The sequence below is a fragment of the Panthera pardus genome, unplaced genomic scaffold, assembly GCF_024362965.1.
Source record: "Panthera pardus isolate Hobbes unplaced genomic scaffold, ASM2436296v1 HiC_scaffold_6, whole genome shotgun sequence".
Taxonomy (NCBI): domain Eukaryota; kingdom Metazoa; phylum Chordata; class Mammalia; order Carnivora; family Felidae; genus Panthera; species Panthera pardus.
The window spans coordinates 7,187,332-7,211,300 of NW_026526991.1; the positions used below are offsets into that span (position 1 = coordinate 7,187,332).

Sequence of the window (23,969 nt, forward strand, 5' to 3'; positions counted from 1 at the left end):
GTGTGCTGGGGAGGGGGCGCTCCCGGCAGAAACACCAGGGAAGGCCCCACCCGGAGACCCAGAACCTTGTCCCCGGGAGACCGCAGGTAGCGGTCTGCGACCTTGCACCAGGGTCACGGGGTGACGTCCTCAGACGTTCGGGTGGCAACTTAGGAAAGCCTTACCGGAGGCTGCGACGGTCAGGGTCATAGTGCTCGGGCAGGAGCTGCCCCAGGGTCCGGTAGATGATGACCAGGGCGACGGCGAACCGGCCCGGCTCATCGGGCTGCCTCTTGCGCCTCCTGAACGGGGCCTCCCTCTCGGTTCCGGGCCCCGGGGGCGCCGTCTGCGGGGCGGCCTTCCGGCCGGCCGGCCTCACCGTGGGGCCCTCTGCAACGAAGCAGATGGTGAGGATGGGGGCCGGACGCCTGTGTCCCCCCCAAACCGCGTCCTACGCGAGCAAGCAAATCAGAGATTTCACGGGAAGACAGCAGGTGGCTCCTCAAAAGGTTTATCACAGAGCCCCACGTGACCCCGCCACCCCACTTCCGGGCACGTGCCCTGAAGCGCCAAGGCAGGGAACACTCTCGGTCCCAGACGTGCTCTGTACCCACGGCGGGACAGGCTTCGGCCTCACGGGGGAATAAAGTACCACCAGCAGCCACCACGTGGACGAGCCCGGACCACACGATGCTCGGAGGGAGAAGCCAAGGACTGCACGATTCCCCTTCCGTGGGCACCGGGAAATGCACAGCCAGTACAAGGAGGGCTCCGGGGGACCGGGGCCTGAGTGTCTCGTGGGGAGACACAAGGTGAAGGTTCCAGGGCTCAGGGTGACGGCAGCTGCACGAGTGCAGATGGACAGGACGCAGCTTGAACTCTGCACCCAAAGGTGCTTAGGACAGTACGTTTTGTGTATATTTCAAAATATCGCATGCTGACGGCTGATCCCTTCCCCCGGGGGCAGGGGTCTCTGCCAGGGCTGCCCCACAAACCCGTGGGAGGGACAGGGTGCCGTTCGTGTGGGTCTGCGTCCCACACTTTTATCCCATGTGACTCATGGGCGTGTTTTAGGTCATACGTGCTCCAGGGATGCAAGACGTCAGGTACAGACCACGTCAATAAGTCAACACACGTAGTATGGGGGCGTAGACGCTTACAATTTCTTGCCACCGCCTGCGGCATGGAACCACGGGTGCCAGAGACCCTGGTCCAAACCTTCCCCAGTCCCAGTGTCCACACGGGATCACAGGAGGGGCTATCGGCCCTGCCCGTCCCACCGGCAGAGGGACGCTCCCCTCCGATGCTCTGTGAACCCGGCCACACTCGCCCATGTTCTCCACGACTGACAAAATGCCCTTGGCAGCATCTGGTGCAGACGTCACCCCTGCAGACATCCAGACCGCCCAGCGCTGAGCGGTCTTGAGCACGGGCTCCAGGGAGACAGGAGGGCCGAGCCCTGAGGGCAGGGATTCTGGGAGGGGCAGAGCCCCGGGAGACAAGCCTGTGGAGGGGCCGCGAGGTGTGGCGGGGGCGGGTCTCATCCCTGCCACCTCTGGAGGGGGACACTGCACATGGAAAGGCCCCAGCCCAGAACAGCTAACTCATCCCGGCAGACTGCCATCTGACCGACCGATGTCTGGCCCTCTGAGAGGGCACCTTCAAGCTCCTGACCCCGCCCAGGGTCACTGACTGCTTCACAGCAATGTTCAGTCCCATTCAGGCTGCTCAGTGACATTGGCTTTGGGGGCGGGCAGGGCAGGAGGCCCCCAGGGTCTCGAAGGTCACTGTTTTCCGAGGTGTGCACTGAGTGGCTTTCCGGAAGGTCCATGCGGGAGGCCGAGGCCGGGCCTCCTCACCGGGCCAGCCGCAGGGCCTTACCACCCACTCTGCCTGCTGTGGCACACTGGTCACCCACCTGAGCCGCCCCCAGCTCCTCCTCTGGCTGGGGGGGAGGGCAGTGCCGGCTGCGGGGTTCTCTGAGCGAGAGGGCCAGGCGCTTCCCCAGGCTGGGTGACCCTGCCCGGGGCCTCCACCCGAGAGCCGGATGCCCCCCCAGGGCTCAGACTTGACCTGGACGGATGTGACGATCTTCACACAGCAAGAACATTCACGAGGACTTCACTCCTGGACGACCCCACGGAGTGGGCACCAAATAAACATGCTGACTCAGTTCCCCCTGGTCCTGCCTGCCGCCTCTCTTCTAGTTGCTTCTGGAACAGTCCGGCTGCCAGCAGAGGCTCGCCAGGGCTCTGTCCTCCTCCTCCGGCAGGGCTGCTGCCTCTGGGGAGCACTGCATCACACTAGAGGCCGCCGGGTGCACTGGACAGCGTCCCGGGTCACGGTGGCCTCCTGGGAGCGTCCCGCCCCTTCCCAGTGTCTGCTCTGGGCCTCCGTGATTGGCTGGCTCCAAAGCCTCAGATTCTCCTACGACTTGACTGGCTCTCTGCATCTCTAACTAACCAGCCGGCTAGCAGGTGGGTCCCAGAGGCTCCCCTTGGGCAAGGCATCTGGGCCACGGGTGGGTCATGGCACGGGGACAAGAGGGGCCCGGAGTCCAGAGCTGGGACAAAAGCCCGCCTAGGGGGCAGTCAAGGCAAAGAGAGATTGGGGCCAAGGTGGGAAGGTCAGTGTCTGAGTCAGGCTGGCAAGGCCGAGGCGGCGGGTGAAAGGTGGGCAGAGGCCAGGCCTCGGAGCCAAACCCTAGGGCTCCATCTAAGTCATCGTCCTGTAGGTGAGGAAGACGGTCTTCCAGGAGGGACAGAAGCAGACAGTGGGACAGCAAGGGGCTGGGGGGCTGGGCTGCACCCCCTCCACCTCCTGCAAGCTCTCCCCCCGGGAGACCCGCCCTCATTTTTGGCTACGGGAGCTTAGGATACTTTTCTCTGCCACGTGTTTGCAGAAACTGGAGGGCAAGGGAGGTCACAGGAGCCAGGGGCTGAGTCTTGTCATCAGCAAAAGAATTGGCGGAGTTTACTACGGGCTGGTGGTGTAGCTAACCGACGAGCTGAATAAGACACCGCGTGCGGGGCCGAGGGGACCTGCGCATCAGCCGGCGGCTGTCCCAAGGCCAGGAGGGCAGCAGGCGCCAGAAGCTTCTCTCACGGGACCTTCTAAAGCCAATTAGGCTCCCGCGTGTCCACTCCTGATGCCACAGGCTCCCAGAGAGAGGATGACCCAGGGGTCAGTCCAGAAGCAGAAACACCGACAATGTCAGGGAAAGAGCCTGCTTTTTTAGGGCAAGGTAAGACACCATATTCGTAGGTACACGTACACGTCCCTTCCGAGGGCAGCTGTGGACAAACTGCTGAGAGCTGGAAACCCAAATGGGTCCCCAATTATTTGAAAGGTGGGGTCAGTGTCAAGGTGGCCCCTACATCAGAGGACCTGGGTGACTCAGGCGGTTAAGCATCCGACTTCGGCTCAGGGCATGATCTCACAGTTTATGGGTTTGAGTCCCGCATCAGGCTCTGTGCCGACAGCTCGGAGCCTGGAGCCCGCTTCCGATTCTCTGTCTCCCTCGCTCTCTGCCCCTCCCCTGCTTGTGCTCTCTCTCAAAACTAAATAAACGTTAAAAAGAATTAAAAAAAAAAAAAAAAAGAAATGACCCACCGCGGCCACTGGGGTCTGACCCCAGCCATCGCCCCGTGCCCGGCTCCCCGACTCAGGGTAGGCCTGTGCTGCAAACCCACACGACACGCTTTGCTACCGAGAACCGTCTTGCTCGCTGTCGCAGGACCTTGGGAGGAGCCCCCCCACTCCCGCAAGGGGGGCCCCCCAAGGGCAGCCGCGGTGTCTGCGGGGCTCTACCTTTCCTGTCGGGGGGTCTGAAGAAGTCGGCCGAGAAGAACACAGAGGACTCTAACTCCTTCGGGAACTCGTCACGAACGTCCTCGAACCGCGGCACCCTGGCTCCCGTGAAGTTGAACGTGTCGAAGATGTCCACGGCAAGAACTGTGGGGACAGGCCACCCTTGTCATCCATCCCCCACTCCCGCCACCGACAGCTCCCTCGACCGTCACCCTTTCCAAACCGCGGAGCCGCGGCCCCGACCGATGAGCTTTCAGACAATCTACTTGTAGTTTTCCGCGTTCTTTAAACCCGCCAAGAGTTACAGAGCGCGAGGGCCGCACGTGAAGTCAGAAATCACGGGGCGCTGGGGACCGTCTGGCTGGGGTCTCGGGTGCAACGTGGTGCAGAAGTGGGGGGACCCGAGCAGAGTCACCTCCTGCCCCCTCCCCCCCCCCGCCATGATGTGTCTCCCCTGCAGCTACCGTGCCTTGCAGGTTACGTGGACAGATTGCCGCGGAGGCAAGAGAAACCGGAACTGTCTCCCCGTCTGGCAGAGACAGGACCCCAGGGCTACGGACTCCTGTTTGCTCTCGGACGCTGTCAAGACTGAGGCTGTTGGGGCGCCTCTCTGTTGGTGCTGGTCTCCTCTGCAGTGAGGGGCCTGGTGACCAACAGGCCACAGCTACCCCGGGTGCCCCGGGTCGACCCCCAAAGTCAGCCCACTGAGCTGTCTGGTTCAACACCCCCCGGTATGAAGGGGGGATCGCCAGCCACCCACACAAGCAAGGGGGCTCCCGCCCCGAGTCCACTCCTGCCCCTCCTCCAGGGCAGACACAAGAATGCCCAGCACATTCACCCTTCTTCCGTGCCCCCAGTGGTGCTGGGGTCCCGAGCCCGCCTCCACCCCAGCACAGGGCAGGCCGAGTCGGGGGCTCGGGAAGGGTCAGACCGCACGAACATCTGGTGAGGGTGCGAGGGCCCCTCCCCGGTCAGCCCCAGGGTTCATGGCAGGGACACCACTTCTGGGTTAAGGCTCAGTCAGGCCCTTCCGGTGACGGATATACATAAAGCAATTCCCAGGGCTGCCCCGGTGCCCCCCACCTCGGTGCTAATAAACGTTTGCAAGAAGAGACGAGGGCCCCCCGCCTGTAGGGAGGTGGCCCCCCCCCCCCCAGGGGCTTGCCAGCTCTGTCTGGGTGGGTGTGGAGGGGGCCTTGCTCCCCATGAAGGAAGCATTTAAACCCTTGGACCTCAGAATGGCCCGTCCTGGGCGCTGGGGTGACTCAGTTCGTGAGGTATTTGCTCTGTTGACCTTCAGCCCCCGACTCGGGAAGGGCAGACAGATGCTCCCCCATCGCCAGGTGCCTGGCCAGCCTGCCCCCCCTTGTCCTTCCCTGGGTCTGCACCCCCCGGCCTGAGCCCGGAGGGCTGGGCCTGCAGGCAGACCCCACACCCGCTTCCCTAGACAGCCTCAGAGCCAAGTTCTGGAAGGACCCCCACGGTCCAGCCTGCAGCGTTTCACCTCAGCTGCCCCCGATTCTCTGGGCGCGAGAGTGACGTGTGCATCTCCCCGGTTCACACACCGGGACGAGGGGGGTCCTGTCTCTCTGCGGACGAGGAAACACGGCTGGTGACCCTTCCCTAAAGACGGCCCAGCAGGGGCCACGCCTGGAGCACAGCGCGCACCCGGGCGGCCGGCGCCCTTACTCATGTTGGCGGTGACGACGACGAAGGGCCTCAGGTAGGTCCTGCGTATGTTTCGCGCCACGTTCCCGAAGTAGGCCTCGAAGCGCTTCAGCAGCTGCGCGGCGCCCGCCTCGCCCCGCTGGATCTGCTCCCACGCGGCCTGGGTGTCCGGGGCCAGGAGGGCACTGCCCGTGCGGACCACGTCCTGCTCAGACAGACACACAGAGGGCGCTCAGGCGGTGAGCGGGGCCGAACGGGCGCGGCCGGGAGCACGCCGGCTCGGGAAGGCCTCCAGCTCGCCCAGACCAGGCCGGCCCAGGCTCAGGGATGGGGAGACATCCTCCCTGTTTTCCGTGTCAGAGGCAGGGGCCACGTGTCACGGAGAAGCCTGCTGAGGGCGTCCCCACGTCCCTCCCACGACGCCAAGGGGACAAGGCACGTGGAGGGCCCTCGGTTGCATCAGAACTCCACCCCCTCCGCCGCCCCCTCTGGTGACCATGTAGTGATGTGGCCCAAGGACACAGAGCGGGTTACCCTGTGGTGACGCTCCTGACCCCCCCACCCCGACGTCTCAGGGTTTAGGTGACCCGGGCTGTCCATAGGGGCTCTGGGATGAAAACCAGGAGGGGAACTTCTTTTTGCAAAGAATCAGAAATAAGAACAAATTCCACTGGCCCAAACTGGGGCTCGGATTGAAATGCAATCAAGGGGGCCCTGCCTTGCTACGGATGGAGAGGTTCCCTGGGGGCTCCGTGAGGATAAGAGGATCCCCGGGGGCTCTGCAGGATGGGGAGGTCCGGAGAGGAGTCCGGAGGAAGCACGGGTGACACTGCTCACCGCCCGGCACTTTACAAACATCGGGACGAATGAGCGTCTCCTCACCCACCACTCTAAGCAAACGTTACTTAGGGGCCAGTTACTCGAACAGAAAACAGGACGTTCTTCGTAGGAGACATCGTGTCCTTTGAAAGCAGGCCCTCGAGGTGGGAGCACCGACTCTGGAGCCCCTTTACAGGCTACGTGCCCTTGGCGCTCTCTGCCTCAGTTTCCTTACTTGTAAAATGCGTCAGTAACCGTGCTAAGTCACGGGATGTGGGCGTGAGGGGCCGAGTCACTAAACCACACGGAACGCGGGTACTGAGTGGTCAGTGGTCGGCGGCCGTGACTGTCCCCACCACCAAGACCGTGACCCGCCCGTGCCCTCGCCAAAATGCCCCTAACACCTGCCATCGGTCTCACGGGCCCCCGTGCCGGCTCCAGCGCGGAAAGTGAAGTTTTGCCCTGGGGATGCTGGGTGCGGCGACCCTGAACGGCTGAGGGCAGACCCCGGCCGCCCGCCCACCCCGCAGGACGCCCGGGCCCAGGCGCGTCCTCGGCCTGCGGGGCCTCCCCGAGGGCGCCCTGCTCCACGGCCTCACCTCGTGGAAGTGGGCGTCCCGCGTGGCCGCCAGCTCGAAGCCCTGCTGGCCGCTCTCGTGCAGCAGCACGCGGCCCAGCAGCTGGTAGGCCGTCCGCACGTCGTTGCCGAAGAGCGCGCCCGTGTGCTGTGTGGCGTTCTGGAGCGCTCTGGCCAGCCACAGGGACCGCTCGCCGTCCATCTGCGTCTCGTTACGACTCAGCTTCTCATTCTGGAAAGAAGGGGGGGCACCCGAGACGTCCGCACAGCTGCCATGGCTGCTTTGCTCCTTCCTGTCACTCAGGAATCTGTTCCCTTCCGGTAAAAGCTTCCTCGTCAGACGAGGACTTTAAAAGTCCAAAACCCCAAAACGAACTTTGGTCGTTAACTACGGAACCAGAAAGGAGGGACTGTCAGGCCAAAAGGCGCTGGAAAGAGACCACCAAGGGAAGAACAGAGAGCGAGACGCGGGGACAAACGGGCGAGATCGGGGGCAGGGGACCGGAATGTGGGCACTCCGCGTTTCCAGATCCAGGTGAGGGGCTGGACCCGACGGGAGGAGCAGCCACGCCCGGCTGTGGGTGCCCAGAACAGACGCGGGCGCTCATGCGCCCAAGCCATGCCCAGCCCCTGGCTGGGGCGATGCGGAGGCCTCGCACCTGCCCCCTCTCCTGACCCCGCTGCGTACATGCCCCCCGCCCCCCCCCCCGAGGCCCGGCCTACCATGGCTTTGAGCTCCACAAAGGAGACGGTGGTGCAGTTGAAGAGGTCCGGGGGCAGCCAGCCCTTCTCCCCACTGCAGTGCCGGACTGCGTTCCCTGGGGAACGGGGAACAGAGAGGAAACCCTGAAATTCCAATTGTTAATTACGCTCGTTTACCTGAATGCACGCAAATCCCGTCTGTTCAGCGGGGACGTGAACTCCAGGAGCGAAGCACAGCCCTGGGTGGGGCCGGGGCCCGGCAGGTGCCACGGCCACGAGGCCCTCCCAACCTCTCTCCCCTCATGCCAGGGGCCATGTGGGCCGCCCAGCGATTAGGAGCCAACATGTGAGCAAGTCCACGAAAAGAGAAATCGGCTCCGTCGTTTGCCAAATGACGAGCGTCCGTCTGTCTGTCTGCATGCCTGCTGCGAATGCGACTCTGATGCGTGGTCTCACTGGACCTCCCGACCCCCCTCGGGGCGCGGACGCGGCTCCCACCCCCATATGACAGAGAACCCAGCGCCGGGAACAGCGACGCAGCCTGCCCGATCCCGGCCACTATGCCCCTCATGTCTGCGTCACAGCCTTTCCAGCTTTCGCCACTGACAGTTAAGGGAACAAAATTTCGTCAACGCAGAACGTCCCGTGAGTTCCCATGCTTTGGCCAAGTCTCCCGTAAGCCACGTGCCTCGACCAATTTCCTGCCTGGAACGGATGCCACAGGCCAAGGCACTTACCCGTGGATCCCTTGGGGCACTGCACCGCGGCCGGCTGCCCGAACTTGGTCTGCGGCCACCAGATGCCGGCCTCGAATGCTCTGGGACACCCGTTGTAGATCACTGGAGGACGGGGGAAAGAAGGCCACTCAGCCGGGCGTGGCCATGGCCGTGGCCGCGAGGGTGCACAGGGCCCCACATGCTGCACCCGTGTCGAGAACCGGACCCCTGCACTTTCCCTCAACAGCGTGAGAACGCGGGAGGGCGGGGCCCTGGCTCTGACCCATGCCCTCCGCGAGGGCCAGGTCACTAGAAGCTCCTGTGGACACAGGCAGGCCGGGAGGCTGCCGACCCGCCCCAAGCCCCGGGAGTCTTCTGTGCACACGTGGACGCACGCACACACACGCCCAGCAGCCTGTCCCTGCGACGTGGCCTGCGGGGCTCAAGGGGCAGCTCGGACCTTCACAGCCGAGCATGGTGACCTCGGCGAAAGGGTTGTCGCAGCGGTTGCACTGACGGCCGATGACGCCCGACTTGCAGACGCACTGCCCAGTGTCCATGTCGCAGGCACGGCTGTGGGAGCCGTGCGGGAAGCAGTCGCACGGCAGGCAGGCATCCTGGTCCGGGGGCCTGTAGTAATTCTCCTGCGAAAGCCAGAAGCCGTGCGTGGGACTCCACACACGGATGGGCTCTACACCTCGATTCTTCCGGGGCGCGTCAATGTTACAGCGCGGCTCCTGGGCCTCTCTCTGCTGCCCTCCACCCACATCCCCCCGCCAGGGGCTTCTTGGGCGCCCGCCATGGCGGACGGGCAGGTGCAGTCTCCAGGAAAGCACCTTTCTAACTTCTTAGCAAAGACTTGTGGGAAGTCTGCCTATCTGTCCTAGAAAATACTGGATTCAAATGGAGATTGAAGGACAAGGATGGCCCTTGCAACGTCTTTTTTAACTGAGAGAAACCAAAGGCCACCTAGTGTCCACCACTGGGCAGGTCAGGGTGACGGCCAACAGCACGGGCTTCAGATCACAAAGTCCTGGGTTTGTGCCCATCCAGGCTTTGACTGGCCACGCTGCCCTTGCCGGGTCACTCAAGCGTTCCCGCTGAAGACTGGGATGGGGCTGTGACTTGGGCAGAGCCACGGCCAGTGTCCGCGCTCCTGTGTCAGGAAGGAGCGTGGAACTGTCCCCACCGTGTGTGTTTTAGCGTCTTGGAGAAGGCCCTAGAATGTCAGCAGTCGTCCCCGGAGGGGAGATGGGTGTCACCGTCACCTTTCAGATGCTGTTGTGCATTTTCTGTAATTTCTGATGAGAACAAATCCCAGGTACGTTTTCCCCAAATACCCTCCCCACCTTCCTCCCACAGATGACCCACCCAGTCTGGCTCCATGTGGTTGGCCCGGTCCTGACCTGCTCCGGCTGGAGCAGACGTAAGCGTTTCAGGAGACAGCGTTCGGTTTTTGGAAGCACCATGGTGCACGGGGGACGTTACTGATGTTAAACGGCCACGAGTACCTGTGAGGGCCATTTCCCTCCCTGGGTGGGCACAACCCTACGCCCTGGCAGTTGCGACCTTCATCAAGGGGGGCAGATCTCTCCTCTGGGTTTCAAGTGTCCAGCGGCTCAACATAGCAGTGTAGACACGATTCTGAAGGTGTGTGGCATTTTCCAGGACACCCGGGGGCGGGGGGGGTCTCCCACGGGCTGTCCCAAGAGCACTGTGGCTGACTGGCACCACGAGGTGACTGCACCATGCAGGAGAATGACAGACACCCTAGGTGGGGTGCAGGCAAAGCTTTTCATAGTTCAAAAAATATTTTTAGACATTTATTTATTTTTGGGACACAGAGAGACAGAGCATGAACGGGGGAGGGGCAGAGAGAGGGAGACACAGAATCGGAAGGAGGCTCCAGACTCTGAGCCATCAGCACAGAGCCCAACGCGGGGCTCGAACCCACGGACTGCGAGATCATGACCTGAGCCGACGTCGGCCGCTTAACCGACTGAGCCCCCCAGGCGCCCCAAAGCTTTTCACAGATTAAAACTTACAGCCATCACGGAGAGGAAATTTGATAAAAGACCAGGAAAGTAGGAGAATGGCAGTGGTGCGAGGGTGAGCCAGGCTCTCAGAGACTGTTTCCAGTTACCAGCGGGGCGTGGGGCCAAGGACTCGGGTTCCCACGGGCCAAACCAGCGCAGGGATAAAGACCAGCCCAGGTGTACTGGGGACATCGGTGAGTCGCGATTTCCCGGGGCTTAGGGCTTGAGCACACGTGTGTGTATGTCTAGGTGGATGTGTGTGTGCACGCACGGGTGTGTGTATCTATGTCCAAACAGACGCGTCCCTGCACTCGCCCATCCCGCGGGGCTGGCTCCCCAAGGTGGCGGTGGGGACGTGGCTTCCATCCGCCCGCGGGCCGGGCCTCACCTTGCACTGACACTGTCCGTTGGTCTTGTTGCAGTCGGGATCGAAGCCCTTGCCGACGGCACAGTGGCAAGGTCCACACACGGGGTTCCCCCACCAGCCTTTGGGGCACGGAAGGTCGATCCTGTGGGGAAAACAGGCCAGAGAGGGAAGGTGTGCATAACCCTTCCTGCAGCCAGAGGAAGACTGTCGCAGGCCGGGAGGCTGAGCTACCCTGCTTCTGGGCCCCTCCCTCCCCCTGCAGTGGCCTCCGTATCCCCCCCTGCTCGTCCCCAGCCTCACTCTCCCGTGACCTCTCAGAATCCCAGCCTCCAGGGGCCCCATGTCCGGAGGGCTTCTACCTGCAAAACTTATTTCTAAAATGATTTGTTTGCTCGCTATTTTTTCTTCTACCCGGAAGAACAGGCGAGTACCCCAAACTGGGCTTACGTCCCATCAGCGTGACCTCGCCACGTTCCAAGCCGTGGGGACGGCACCCATCGGTGTCCACCCCAGGACGCCTGGCTCACGGGGGGGCTCAGTGACAAGTGACCCCACTGCCGGGCCAGACTTTCTCAACCCCAGCCCCAACAGAGCAGACCGAGCCCGACTGCCCTGGGCAACCTTTCCGCAGGACCCGGGGGCGGGGGGGCGCCTATCGGCAAAAGGTCCTCGGCGGGCAGATCCTGAGTAAGGGATTCCGGGGCATCCATGCCTTCCCGGGTGCCCTGAGTCAAACACTGGCCACGTCCCCGGAGACGCTCAGAGCTGCCTTTCCACGGATGTGACCTGAACCGTGGTCGGCTCCGTGCAGCCATGGGCCGGAGCCAGTGGTGGGTTCAGAATCACGACACAGGCCCAGTCGTGCCCTGGGAGCCCAGCAGGCCCGGAGACGTGTGGCGTCGAAGGTCACGAGGCCACGCTCACCCCTCCCGGGCTCTGGCCGCTGCCTGTCACTGTCACCCTACCTCCGCTCCCACCCTGACCACACACGGGAGCATCATCCGCAGACCCCCTACCTGTGGGACGCACCTCCCCAACCAAACGTCCTTCGGGTTCCGCCCCGTGTTCGCCGTCTCGGCTAATGGCATTCCGTCCACCCACCCGCCCAGCCGGCAGTGAACCTCTCATACTCCCTCACTCGCCTGGCAAGCAATTATTAAGTACCGACTGTGTACACAGCAGGGGCATAAAAATAACCACGCCAGAACTGCCGAGCCGGGGGCTCCAGTCAGGTGTTCACGGATCCGCACTCACAGTCTGGGGACCCCCGAGCTGCGGGGCACCTTCCCCCTCCCGCCTCTGCTGCCCTCTGCCCCTGCAATGCCAGCCCTCGGGGACACGATCAGCCTCCCGGCCTCCCTGCCTCCGGCTTTCACCTGCTCCCATCCCGCTCCACACGGCGGCCGGGGCCCTCTGAGACCCACGCTTGATCCTGCCACGCTTCTGCCAGGCTTCCGCGGCCTCCAAAAAGCCACGCTCTGCTCCCGGCTTGCAGGGCTGGCCCCCCGCGCCCCAGTGCCTGCCTGCTTTGTGCACGGCTGGGCTCTACACGCGTGAGTCACGCTGCATGTCCCCGCGGTGGGAGCGTGCTCAAACGCGGGTCGTCCCAGGTGCCAGGTCAACTCTTACTCGTTTCTGGCCCAATTTGAAAAACAAGCAAGCAAACGACCACGTCCGTGTTATCTGGAATCCTCCGTATCTTTGTGCTAAGTGACAGAGAGGAGGGGAGGCGTCACGAGAAGGAGCCGCTGGACGCGACAGGCGGGTCGTCTTACTTGTTCTCGCAGTACTGCCCGTAGTGGCTGGGTCCACACTCGCACACGTAGCCCCGCGGGGAGCTGGGGCTGTGCACGCAGGCCGACACGTGCTCGCAGGGATTCAGGTGGCACACGTCCACGCACTGCCTTCCAAAGTACCCTGCGGGGACAGGCCAGCATTACCCCCCCCCGCCCCCCCGCCAGAATCTGCCCGAGGCATCACGGGCCCACCCTCCGGTGCCCCGGCCTGCAGGGGAAGACGTCTCAAGCGATCCATCGTGGCTCCCCCAACTCTCCGGGCTATGCCCCCGAGAGAAATGGGGGAGTCACGGGAAACACAAACGTCCGGTGGGTCAGACTTGGAAGGGCAGAGAAAGGGGCCCCCCAGGAGGGCAGGAGGCCCGGCCTCCCCAGGACACACGGGGGACGGGTACGAGCGGAGCAGGGTGGCAGCACCTCAACGTTCAGGCTGAGAGTATCATCCACAGTGTGGGCTGTTCCCGAATTCTTTCCCTCCCCTCATCCTGTGCCCTGAGGATAAAGCCTGGAGTGTCCCCTGTGCCTCAGGTGAGGACCAGACGTGGGAACGAACTTTAAGAAGAGAAGGCACAGGGGCACCTGGGAGGCTCAGTCAGTTAAGTGTCTGACTTCGGCTCATGTCACTATCTCATGGTTCGTGATTTCAAGCCCCGCATCAGGCTCTGTGCTGACAGTGTAGACCCTGCTTGAGGTTCTCTCCCTCTCTCTCTCTCTGCCCCTTCTCCTACTCTCTCTCTCTCTCTCTCTCTCTCTCTCTCAAAAAAAAAAAAAAATTAAAAGAGGGGTGCCTGGAAGCTCAGTCGGTTGACCATCTGACTTGGGCTCAGGTCACAATCTCACGATTTGTGGGTTCGAGTCCTGCGTCAGGCTCTGTGCTGATGGCTCGGAGCCCCGAGCCTGCTTCGGATTCTGTGTCTCCCTCTCTCTCTGCCCCTACTCGCAGTCTCCCTCTCTCTCTCTCTCAGAGGTAAACATTTAAAGCAAATACAAAAATAAGTAAATATAAACAAAGAGGAGAGCAAGGGCACACTCCTTAGTGACAAGGCTCCGCCCCCCGCAGACCCACACGGGTCGGGGGCTGCTCCAAGGCCGCTCTCCTCCGTGTGTTTTCGAGGCCAAAGCGCGGCCCTCTGCTCAGGGGCTGCAGGGTGCCGGGGGGTGTGGGCGGGGCTCCCACCTTTATCACAGACGCAGGAGTAGGCGTCCCAGGCGTCGCGGCAGCGGCTGTGCGGGGGACAGGGGCTGGAGGAGCAGGGGTCCTCCACGTCACAGCCGTCCTTCACCCTGACCTTGAGGGCGTCGTTCATGTTGAGCGTGGCGATGTTGGTGGACGTCTCGCCCATTCTCACCCCCTGAGTTAAAGAGGGGCAGCCGGATTCAGCCCCGTGTCTTGGGGTGGGGGGAACCCCCCAAAGTAACCAGGGGGTAAGAGGGCCCCAAGTTCTCTTGGTCGTCAAAAAGCAACCCTTCACGTATGCACAGAGCTGGGACCTGCGTGGGGGGCAGGGAGGTGGAACCACGGCAGGCGTGGGCGCCAGGTGGGTAGACCAGCCGCCCGGAAACGGAGTCAGAGCGAGTCCGCGTTCCGACGGTTCCGTGGCTGGTGTCCTGAAGGAAGAGCGAATGCGGGCGGCGGGAGAGCGCGGCCGCCGCCAAAGGGGGTGTCTCGTGGGAGCCGGGGGCATCCGGGTAGCGGGGCGGCCCGCACATCACCGCGGTGGGGACGCACACGGCGAGTTCCACGCTGCGGGATGGCGCTTTGGGGGGGGAGGGGGTTGGCGCTCAGCGATGGCACTGCCCGGTCACCGAGGAGGGTGGGGGCCGTGAAGGGGAGGCAGGTCGGGAGTTCATTTCCTGCAGCGGGAGGCCAGGGGCACGCGAGCGGAGCTACTCGATTGACAGGTCACTCCGGCTGCTGCTAGGACACCTGCTCCGGGGGATGAGCGGGTTCAGGTGGGCCTGGGGTAGGGGGCCCGGGGGAGGCAGCGGGGGGCACGTGCCACACAGGACGTGAAGGCAAAGCCGCAGTGGCGGACGGTGATGCGGTGATGGGGATGCGGGGGGAGGGCCGGAGGGGACCACGGGGAGGACGGGTCTAAGCTGGAAGCGGGACTGTTAAGCTTGGGTCGGCTATCAGACGAATGACTCATTCACTGAAAGGCAGCGGGCGGACCAAGGGCCCCGAGCTGCCCACGGGGGGGCGGGCGCCACGGCTCTGCCGTACCTGTATGCAGCCCCGGAAACCGCGGTGCACGGAGACCTTATCCTCGGACACGCCGCCCACGACGATGCTTCTCATCTTCAACCCCGGAAGCTGGTTCCCGATCTGCACCGTGTCCTGCGGCGGGAGGGGGGGGGGGCGCTACATCCACATTCCGGAAACATCTTCTGGGAAGAACATGCCCAGAGGCTGACGACGCGGTCACTTGGGCAAGCTCCCCACAGCCCGAGGACACGTGGGCCTCCAAACAGAGGGGCGAGCCGGGCTCGGCCTTCTCAGGAGAGAACGCAGCCGTCTGTGTGTGACAGGCAGAGGAGTGGGGACCGGGTCACAGGATACACGTCCTCCCCGCCCGGCCCAGCCAAGATGGCCAGCCGGGGGGACAGGGGCAACCCTCCCCCCTCCACAAGGGGCACCGCTGATGAGCCACTGCAGGAAAATGCTGGAGTGAACTAGAAGACGGCAGCGAATGCAAAGTACGAGCGGGACGGCAGGCATCTAAGAACGTCGCTGCTGGACCCTCAGGCCCTGCAAGGCTGCAGGTGGAACAGAACAGCTGTTTATCCTCAGAGCCAGGTGGGAGATGCGCCTAGACCTCGAGGGCACAAAACTCACAAGCAGCCCCTGAAGTGGGCGGACGTCCCAGAAAAAGGGCCTCTGGTTACCAGCCGCCACCAGTAGAAATCCAGTGCGGTTCACCAAGCATGCTCTGAATGCCACTCGCCCGTCGCTTGCCCCCTCTGCTCACCCGGGCTCATCTGCTCACCCACCTTCAGGCGCCACCCACCCTGAGGGCGAGGGCCCGCGTGTTATTTATCTGTGTGCCCCAGAGGCACAGCACCAAGCCGCAGTCGTTACTCTGGTCAGCTCTGCTGAAAGAGACCACTGCCGCCGGGTGCCGACGGCACCACGATGGGATAACAGACGGATGGAGTCCAGTTCCTGAGTCCAGGAGCTGGCCATCTGGCAGGGGGGAGGAGGTACAGACACTGGTGACCGCAGCGTAAGGCAGGATGTGAGACCCAAACTCAGGGGGGCCCGAACGTGTGCCCCAAAATCCTCCGGGGCTCCGGCACGTCCTGGCACGTGGAGGGGTCACTCGGTTCTCCGTAGGCCCGGCGAAGGTGCCTGTTCCAAAGAGGGCACGGGTGCCAACTCACCTGGTCCATCCCGTAATCCAGGGTCATGACCGCCAGGTACTTGATGTCTTTGCCTTCCTTGGCGCTCTTCAGTTCTATCAACAGGTGGTGCCACGCCCCGTCAGTCACGCGTGACCTGGACAACCTCATGGATGCCACGTCCGAGGGGCCGTGGGACACCTCGAACTGCACGTGGCTGTTCAGGATCTGTGGGACAGGGAGAGCCAGACCTACCAACTGATGTGACGACAGCAGAACAGAAAATACTCTGCAGTCACTTACGTAACAGAGCCGTGCAAACAGGGCACTGGGCCACAGATAAACCTAAAAAGTAGGCCCAGTGTAATTTCTTGTTGCCCGTAACACTCTTCAAGATCCTATGCCTTTTTCTGTGGCAAGAAGTGTCAAATGTGGACAGAGGGCAGGTAAGATAACTCGCGTGGGGCTTAATTACTGGGAACAGTCACAGACTCTGATGATTACTGGGCTCTTATTTGTGGAGGCAGATGTTCCACTTTTTGAGATGGGATTCAAGCCACCACGTTTATATATACGTACCAAAGGAAAAAAAAAAAAAAAAAGCCATAGGTAAAATAACTGGCCTAAGACATTCCTGTTTTAAGAAAATATCTTTAACGCCAAGATCTCGTTTCCCCTCATGGACCAACCCTCTTCCTGAGAACACCTAGAAACACAAGATGCAGTACTGAGTGACTCACGGCTGGGTTACAGAGCCACGACCAGGTAGAAAATGGAAATCTGCAGAAAGGAGCTCAGGGTTTCCTTCCGCTGATGGTTGTCAGCTGAGCCTAAAAGAGGAGCAAAGCTTTCCAGGCTCCTGGGGCTAGGATGACAGAACCTGGGATTCGGAACCCGCCCAAGGTATGTGGGGGTGCCCGTCGGAAGCAAACACGGGGGACAGCCACACCACCATTCTGGCATCAAATTATCTGTGTTTTCAATATGATGTTCGGCACTCGATCAAAAATAACCACATACCCAAGGAGATAAGACAGTGTGTGTGAAAACCAAGAGACACAAGAAAGAATGGATGGAAACAGACCACCCCTGCCCCCGCCGCCCCGGGTGGATCCATAAAATAGAATCATCAGACACAGACTCGAGGACAGACTTGAGGAATCAGAGAACTTTCAAGGAGACAGATTCAGGTGACCATGAGACTCTTACTTTTGCAGGTAAATGTTACACTTCGGGAGACAAGATTGAAGCTACCATGTTGAAAGACATGTAAGGAGATGGGAAAATAGCACTGCAACTAACCTAAGATACACGTGTTCAAAGACTGCTTCAAGTAAGAGAATAGGTTAAAAAAAAAAACAACTACGAATGCACTGCTTAAAAGAGACAGACATAAAATAGAAGGATTCAGAAATGTTGAAAGTAAAGGCTAGAAAAAGACACATCACGTAAACACCAACCAAAAGAAACCTGGTGTAGCTCCATTAATGTGAGACAAAGTAGAGTGAGACAAAGGGAGACAAAGTCGACATGAAGGCAAACAAAAAATTCTAGACATAAGGCAATTTTCATAGTATGACACAGTCACTTGTCCAGGAAAATAAAGCAATTCTAAATTTGTATGCACCTAACAACACAGCCTCAAAATGTATAAAGCAAAACTTGACAGAACTAACAGGAACAAGAGAGACATCCATAATGAGGGTTGCAAACTTTTAAAACTCACTTCTCTCAGCAACTGAGCAGACACAAAAATCAACAATGACATAGAAAGTCTGAATGCCACAATTAACAAACTTCACTCACTTGATGTATATAGGACACTACAGAACACAGCTATAGAACACACATTCTTTCAAGGCATAGGTGGGACATACACAAAGAAACGATGAAATGCTGGGCTGCGAAGCAGGTCTCTACACGTTTCAAAGGTCTGAAATCACACAGCATGCCTTCCCTGACCTGCAACTATGCAAAAATCAACAACAAAATGATTTACTAGAATACGCCACCTGTTTGCTAATCCAGAAACATACTTCTAAATACCCAAGGTTCGAAGAAGAAATCATAATGGAAAACAGAAAATGTTTTTAAGTGATTACCAAGATTATGCAACCAATAACGTATATTGGTTTTTAGTCTTTTTAAAAAAATTTTTAATGTTTATTTTCCTTTCATGTTTTATAAATGTTTATTTATTTTTGAGAGAAAGAAAGAGAGTGCAAGCAAGGGAGGGGCAAAGAGAGAGGGAGACACAGAATCCGAAGTAGGCTCCAGGCTCTGGGCTGTCAGCACAGAGCCCGATGCGGGGCTCGAACTCACAAACCGTGAGGTCGTGACCTGAGCCGAAGTTGGACGCGCAACCGACTGGGCCACCCAGGCGCCCCTTTTGGTTTTGGGTCTTAATCGAGAGTGAAATAAAGAGGACTTTTTTACCTTTTTCGGCTTTGTCTCCATTTGTCCACAGAAGTTTAAGTCAATGTCCTTAATCTCCCTGGCTATGCTCTTTCCTTGCAACAAAACCCTGAGGCCAGTGGAGCAACAATAAAAATGACATATGTCTACAGACAAAGGCAACAGAATGAATTCCAGGCCCATGCACAGTAACTGCTCACCACCTCAGGTCTGTCGCCGGATTTAAGAGGGGCAGCATTCAACAATGGCCAGGTTATCTCCCTTGACAATGCAGGCGAAGCGAGGGCGCCTGAGTGCAATTACCCAAATTGTTTGGGCTGCAGGATGACTACGTAGCTTGTCTGGCCTGCCGCGGAGGCCAGGAACACCTACGCGGCTGCCCCACAGAGCTTACAGGGTCTGCAGGAGGCCTGTGTTCAAACACACCACATGGCAATAACCCAGAACGTTCCAGTAACGCCCAGCTGACCGGCCTTCGGGCCCTGGAGCGCCCTTCTGGGTGGCCACTGAGGTCTGGAGGACTCCCCCCAAGGCCACCACTCTTACCACCCAGCCTTCCACAGGGAGGGGCCCCCCCCAAAAAAAAAAAAACAAAAACTAAATTTTTGGATTAGCTACCCATAACGTAATTACTCAAACAATACGGGAGTCTGTGGCTTTCAGTGTTGTTCCTCCTGAAAGCATACTTCTTTCCTACGGAGACCCCGCTGCCAAAGGACAACCTACAAGTTCCAATTCATCACCTGAATCGAAAGAGCCAATTTAATTTGTTCCACAGTGAGATAACCGCAGAGAAAAATGCCATCCTGAGGCAAAAGTGTGCTTGCCAAGTTCTGGCCCGGACCTAGCTTCTGGGACTGCCTGGAAACCTATGAAGTCACGAGTTACTAAGGAGAAACAGCGACAGCTAAATTATCGGATGCACAGAGGTACCCCCTTCAGCACCCCCGAATGGGTCCGCGCTGGAAATGCCGCTGAGCAGTGACGCAGGTGAGCCGGGCAGGTGGAAGACAGAGAGGCTTCCGTCCGGGCTCTGAGCCCCCAGCCCCCCTGCCCGGACAGGGTTAGTCGTGGCCCCCTGGCACCCTGTCCTCACTGATCCGTGGGCGAGTCTGGGGCCTGCCTGTCCACTGGGAGCCCTCGAGGTCCTGCCCACACTGACCTCCGACACAGAGCCCGCAGGGGGCGCTGGACAGTGCCCGTGTCCCCACCCGCTGCCCCTGCCATTTCCAAGTGCTTCCAGGTGGATAGCCCACGGGGGCGATGGGAGGGGGTCCTGTGGGCACTACAGAGCCCGGGGCACAAGGGAACCACGGGGCCCAGAGCCCAGAGTCTCTAGGCCTCTGCTGAGCAAAAAGAGATTGGAGTGGACGCTCCTTGGGGTCCATCTCACGTCTGACCTTCTGACCGCAGCACAGCCTGCTCTGTCTGGGAACTAAGGCCACTCCTCACTGGGCGGAAGGACCAGTCCCCAGGGCCCAGGGCAGTGGCGAGGAACAGGTCCCACACGCCGCTGCTGCATCAGGAGGCAGATCGGCTCTGAGAAGGGTCAGAAAGTGGACTTTCTAAGAGGGACAATCCCTGGGTGTGGCCCCCTGGCCGAGGGGCTCGGAGGTGGAGGGTTTACTCAAGAACCTCCCCTCCCGTTCCCCCCGTCACTGTAGACAGAAGGCACCAGGAGCCCAGAGAGAGCAGGCCCGTACCCAGGCTCCCCGGGTGGCAGGGTCTCCTGGGCCCTCGAATATCGTAAAACCGCAGGCTGGCGTCGAGGGTGAGAGCCCCTCCCTCCGGCCACCAGGACACTGGGCCAGAGGCACGAAGGCAGCCTGACAGGGTCGCTGGGTGACTTCCACAAACGGCAATAACTTTCCTTGTTTTTCCAAGTGAAATCTCTGTGGAGCAGGGAAAATGCAGGGAGAGCTCTTTGTGGCACAGAGATTAACGAATACGGTGTGTTTAAACCATTTCTTAAAGGTTTTTAGGAGGGGCACCTGGGTGGTTCAGTCAGCTAAGCGTCCGACCTCAGCTCAGGTCACGATCTCACGGTTCGTGGGTTCGAGCCCCGCGTCGGGCTCTGTGCTGACAGCTCAGAGCCTGGAACCTGCTTCAGATTCTGTGTCTCCCCCTCTCTCTGTCTGGTCCTTACCCGCTTGTGTCCTCTCCCTCTTTCAGAAATGAATAAACATTAAAACAAATGAAAATAAAAGGTTTTTAGGAACTCTGCTTATCTGACATTTAAAATAGACAACACAGTAAATTGCAAAAAGGTAAAGAGAGCACACGCGGGAGGAGACTCAGCGTTCGGGACTTCGAGGAAAGCCCCGGCAGAGCGCGGGGCGCAGACCTGCACGCGGCACCACAGCCCCGGGCCCCCCATCTCTACCCGGAGGTGCAGCTTGCGCCCCCTCTTGTTCCGAAATGCCCGCAGGCCACAGCCGCTGTCTACAACACACCTTGGCTGAGTTTCGCAGCTGAGGAGCTGGGCTGCTGGGTCCAGCCGGCCTGTGCGCCCCGCCCCCCGTCTCAGGAATAATGGAAGAAAAGAAAGTGCTGGAATCAATCCCCCCAGGGGGAATCGTGGCTGCACACCGGATTCCCTGCGCTCTTCCCTGGCATGAATGGCGGGATTGTGCGGCTGGCTGGGAAAGCAGGCTCGTGTTTCCTTTCTTCCTCACTCTGGGGACCCCACCGGGCCGGTGCGGGCAGAGGGAGGCGGCGCAGGGGTGAGGTTCCCTGGAGGGAGGCAGCGCAGGGGTGAGGTTCCCTGCCTGTGTGCGCGGGAAGCCTGTGCTTCGGGGGTGCTGCCTGGGTGGCTCTGGCTGCCCCACTCAGCTCGCCCGGGTGGGACGTGGTCCCCCCTCACCTGGAGACGCAGCCTGGAGGCCATGCCTGCGGTGGCCGCCATCAGCACGCCGTCCTCCTTCCTGGTCCGGAACATGAGCCCCAGGTACCAGGGCACGGAGATGGTGATGTCCAGGTCGCTCCAGGACACGACGCTCTCCCCGCTGAAGCGCTGGGGGTGAGGCATGACTGCGGACACAGAAACGCGGGGCCCCAGGTATCAGACGAGCCTCTGAGAACCGTTGCCGGCTGCAGGGGGGGCAGGACGGGCTCCCGGGAGAGGGGAGGGAAAAATTTCTGGGCCTTTTTCGCTGCAATACAAAGGCCAGTCTCAGGGGCACCTGGGTGGCTGGGTCAGCTGAACGCCCACCTTCGGCTCAGGTGGTGCTCTCACGGTTCGTGGGTTCGAGCCCCGCGTCGGGCTCTCAGCTGTCAGCGCTCTCCTCTCTCCCTGCCCCTCCCCTGCTCACACTCTACCTCAAAAATAAACGAACCAACCAAACGAAAACTAAGGCCAGTCTCGGGCGTCCATCTCTAGGTCTCCGAGCACAGGAGCCAGCAGCTTACAGAAGCCCACCCGGTAGGGCATGCGCCACTTTCCCGGGGAGTGAGGCTGGGGCTTGGGGGTTCCCAGCCCTGGTCAGGGCATGATGGGGGGGCTCTCGGGCTGGATGTCGTGGCTCAGAATCCTTGGGCTCCGCAGATGGGGTGCTGGGGGGCGCGGTGATCCCAACCTCCCTGCCCCACGTGACACCTACTGGGTGGGGAGCCGATGGGGCAGGGGCGGGGCTGTGCAGGGAACCCACAGGGCGGGGCTATGTGGGGAGACGAAGGGGTGGGGGCGGGGCTGTGTGGGGAGCTGACTGGGCGGGGGCGGGGCTGTGTGGGGAGCCCACGGGGCAGGGCTGTGTGGGGAGCCTATGGGGTGGGGCGGGGCTGTGGGGGGAGCCGATGGGGTGGGGCGGGGGCGGGGCTGTGGGGAGGGTGGTCTCAGGGTGGGACGGTGTGAGCCTGCGATGAATACCACACACGTGTTCCGGAAGAAACACCCCGACCCTGTAGCCTAACCAGCCCTCATCTGTGTCTGGGGGGGGGCTCCGACGCCCAGGCATGCGGGCCACTGTTTCTCTCTTCCTGGTTGTGGGCACAGAGGTGGGAAGGCCGCTGGCCAGCCGAGGGCTCCAGATGTTTGGGGGGGACCACGGACGTGGATCAACACCCCATCCAGTGTGTTACCCTTGCACAAACGGGGTGCCGGCCAGCCGCCCCGTGTCCTCCAGACCCCGGCTGTCACACAGAGGAACGTCCCCCAGGTGGAGCGCACCCGCCAACAGCACAGGGCACGCCAGCTGGCGGCTGCCTCTGGGGGACCACAGCCTCACGAGCCCCGGCCCGTCTGTTTCCTGCTCTTACAAATCCAACGCTGGCATCTGTTCACTCTGGCACAGCCACGGCCGGCCGGGCCCCACGGCCTCCATAACAGGAACTCTAGGTGTGGGCGTGTGTCCCACCGGCGGCCGGGCCCCCCTCCCCCCCCCGCCCCCCGCTCCCCCGTCCCCACCCTCTCTCCCCGCCGGGCCCAGGCCTGGGGACACACACGCCATCGGAGGCTGCGGCCCTGGCCGTGCCAGCCCGCGTGAGCCCCGTCACCCGACAGCGATGCGTCCGAGGCCCCGAGGTCGGGCGGGCACGGATGCCGGGCCCTTACCTTGCTCACAGTTCTTCCCGCCGAACCGCAGTGGGCACTCACACACATACGTGTTCCACCTGCTCACGCACGTGCCCCCGTTCTGACACCAGGTCCGATCACAGAAGTTCCTCTGAGCGTCACAGCCTGAGGACACAGGGCACGCGGTACGGTCTCAGAGCGGGAGACGTGAAGGGATCGTGCCTCGGGGGGACCGGTCACTGCCCCCGACGCCAACCCCGCGGTGCGAAAGCAGCCTGGTGAGGAGCAGCCCCGAGGGGAGGCGGACAGGCCGGGACCCTGTGGTGGCAGTCCGATGGTCAGACCCGGAATGGTACAGGAAGCCCTGCCCGTGTCCAGGGACGTCGGGTCACCTGGTGACATGCTCAAGACCGGGGGACCGAGTGCCCTGCCCAGCCCGGCGGTGTCACAGGCACCCCAAACGCCCAGGCCCCAAGAGCAGGACATCTGCGAGCCCGGGCCCCCCTCCTACCGGCCCACCGCTAGCTGCACACAGGTGTGGTCAGCTCTAGGAAGAAGTCACTGCCCAGGACGTGGAGGAGGCCACCAACGCCCGGCCGTGCGCCCCGGCGGTCGTTCGCACCTGCCCTGGTGCCGTTGTTGGCAATGAAGCTGGCCATGTCCACGTTCTTCCCGTCCACGGACAGGTTCCGCATGCAGCCCACAAACTGCCGGTTGTGCACGGGGAAGTCTTCGGGCAGGTTGGGGACGCCTCCCAGGAGCAGAGGGCCGGTCAGATCCAGGGACCTGCGGGGGCAAAGGTGAGAGGCAGCGTCGGGGGCCCTGAAGCTGCCGTAGCATCCCGGTGGCCGCCAGACACACCCATCAACTTGAACGTCCGTAACTGAACGGGGAACAGGGGAGGCGGGCAGCCCACAGGTCAGACCACACACGGCAGGTCCCGGTTCTGGGGCCACCACTGGCTTTCACGTCTCTCTGTGCCTCAGACTCCTCAAACCTGCATCAGAGCCCGGGCAAACGGGAGTCCCACCCACTGCCTGGGCCAGTCGAAGCCAAACACGCAGCCCAGCAGGCACGAGTCAATGCCAAATCGTGGCACTACCCCTCCCCCCAGGCTCTGATGACCTTAAAGAGGTCACAGCACACGAGAGCCCTGGTTCCACGTGAGCAGCGGGGTGGCCTTGGGCAAGGGGTCTAACGTCTCCAGGCGACAGCTTTCTTCTCGGTACAATGGG

The 23,969-nt window shown here is 61.2% G+C and overlaps 1 protein-coding gene across 1 annotated transcript in view; it reads right to left on the bottom strand.

The window, feature by feature from the left end:
* The window catches only part of CELSR1 (cadherin EGF LAG seven-pass G-type receptor 1), a 137,819-nt gene that overhangs the window by 17,782 nt on the left and 96,068 nt on the right, over positions 1-23,969 (bottom strand). The window contains 15 exon segments of the mRNA XM_053895727.1: positions 165-369; positions 3,790-3,933; positions 5,479-5,662; positions 6,876-7,085; positions 7,577-7,671; positions 8,293-8,394; positions 8,732-8,915; positions 10,696-10,816; positions 12,450-12,591; positions 13,648-13,822; positions 14,695-14,808; positions 15,852-16,037; positions 21,088-21,254; positions 22,774-22,899; positions 23,357-23,520. Of these exon segments, the coding sequence (XP_053751702.1) occupies positions 165-369; positions 3,790-3,933; positions 5,479-5,662; positions 6,876-7,085; positions 7,577-7,671; positions 8,293-8,394; positions 8,732-8,915; positions 10,696-10,816; positions 12,450-12,591; positions 13,648-13,822; positions 14,695-14,808; positions 15,852-16,037; positions 21,088-21,254; positions 22,774-22,899; positions 23,357-23,520 (2,319 nt within the window).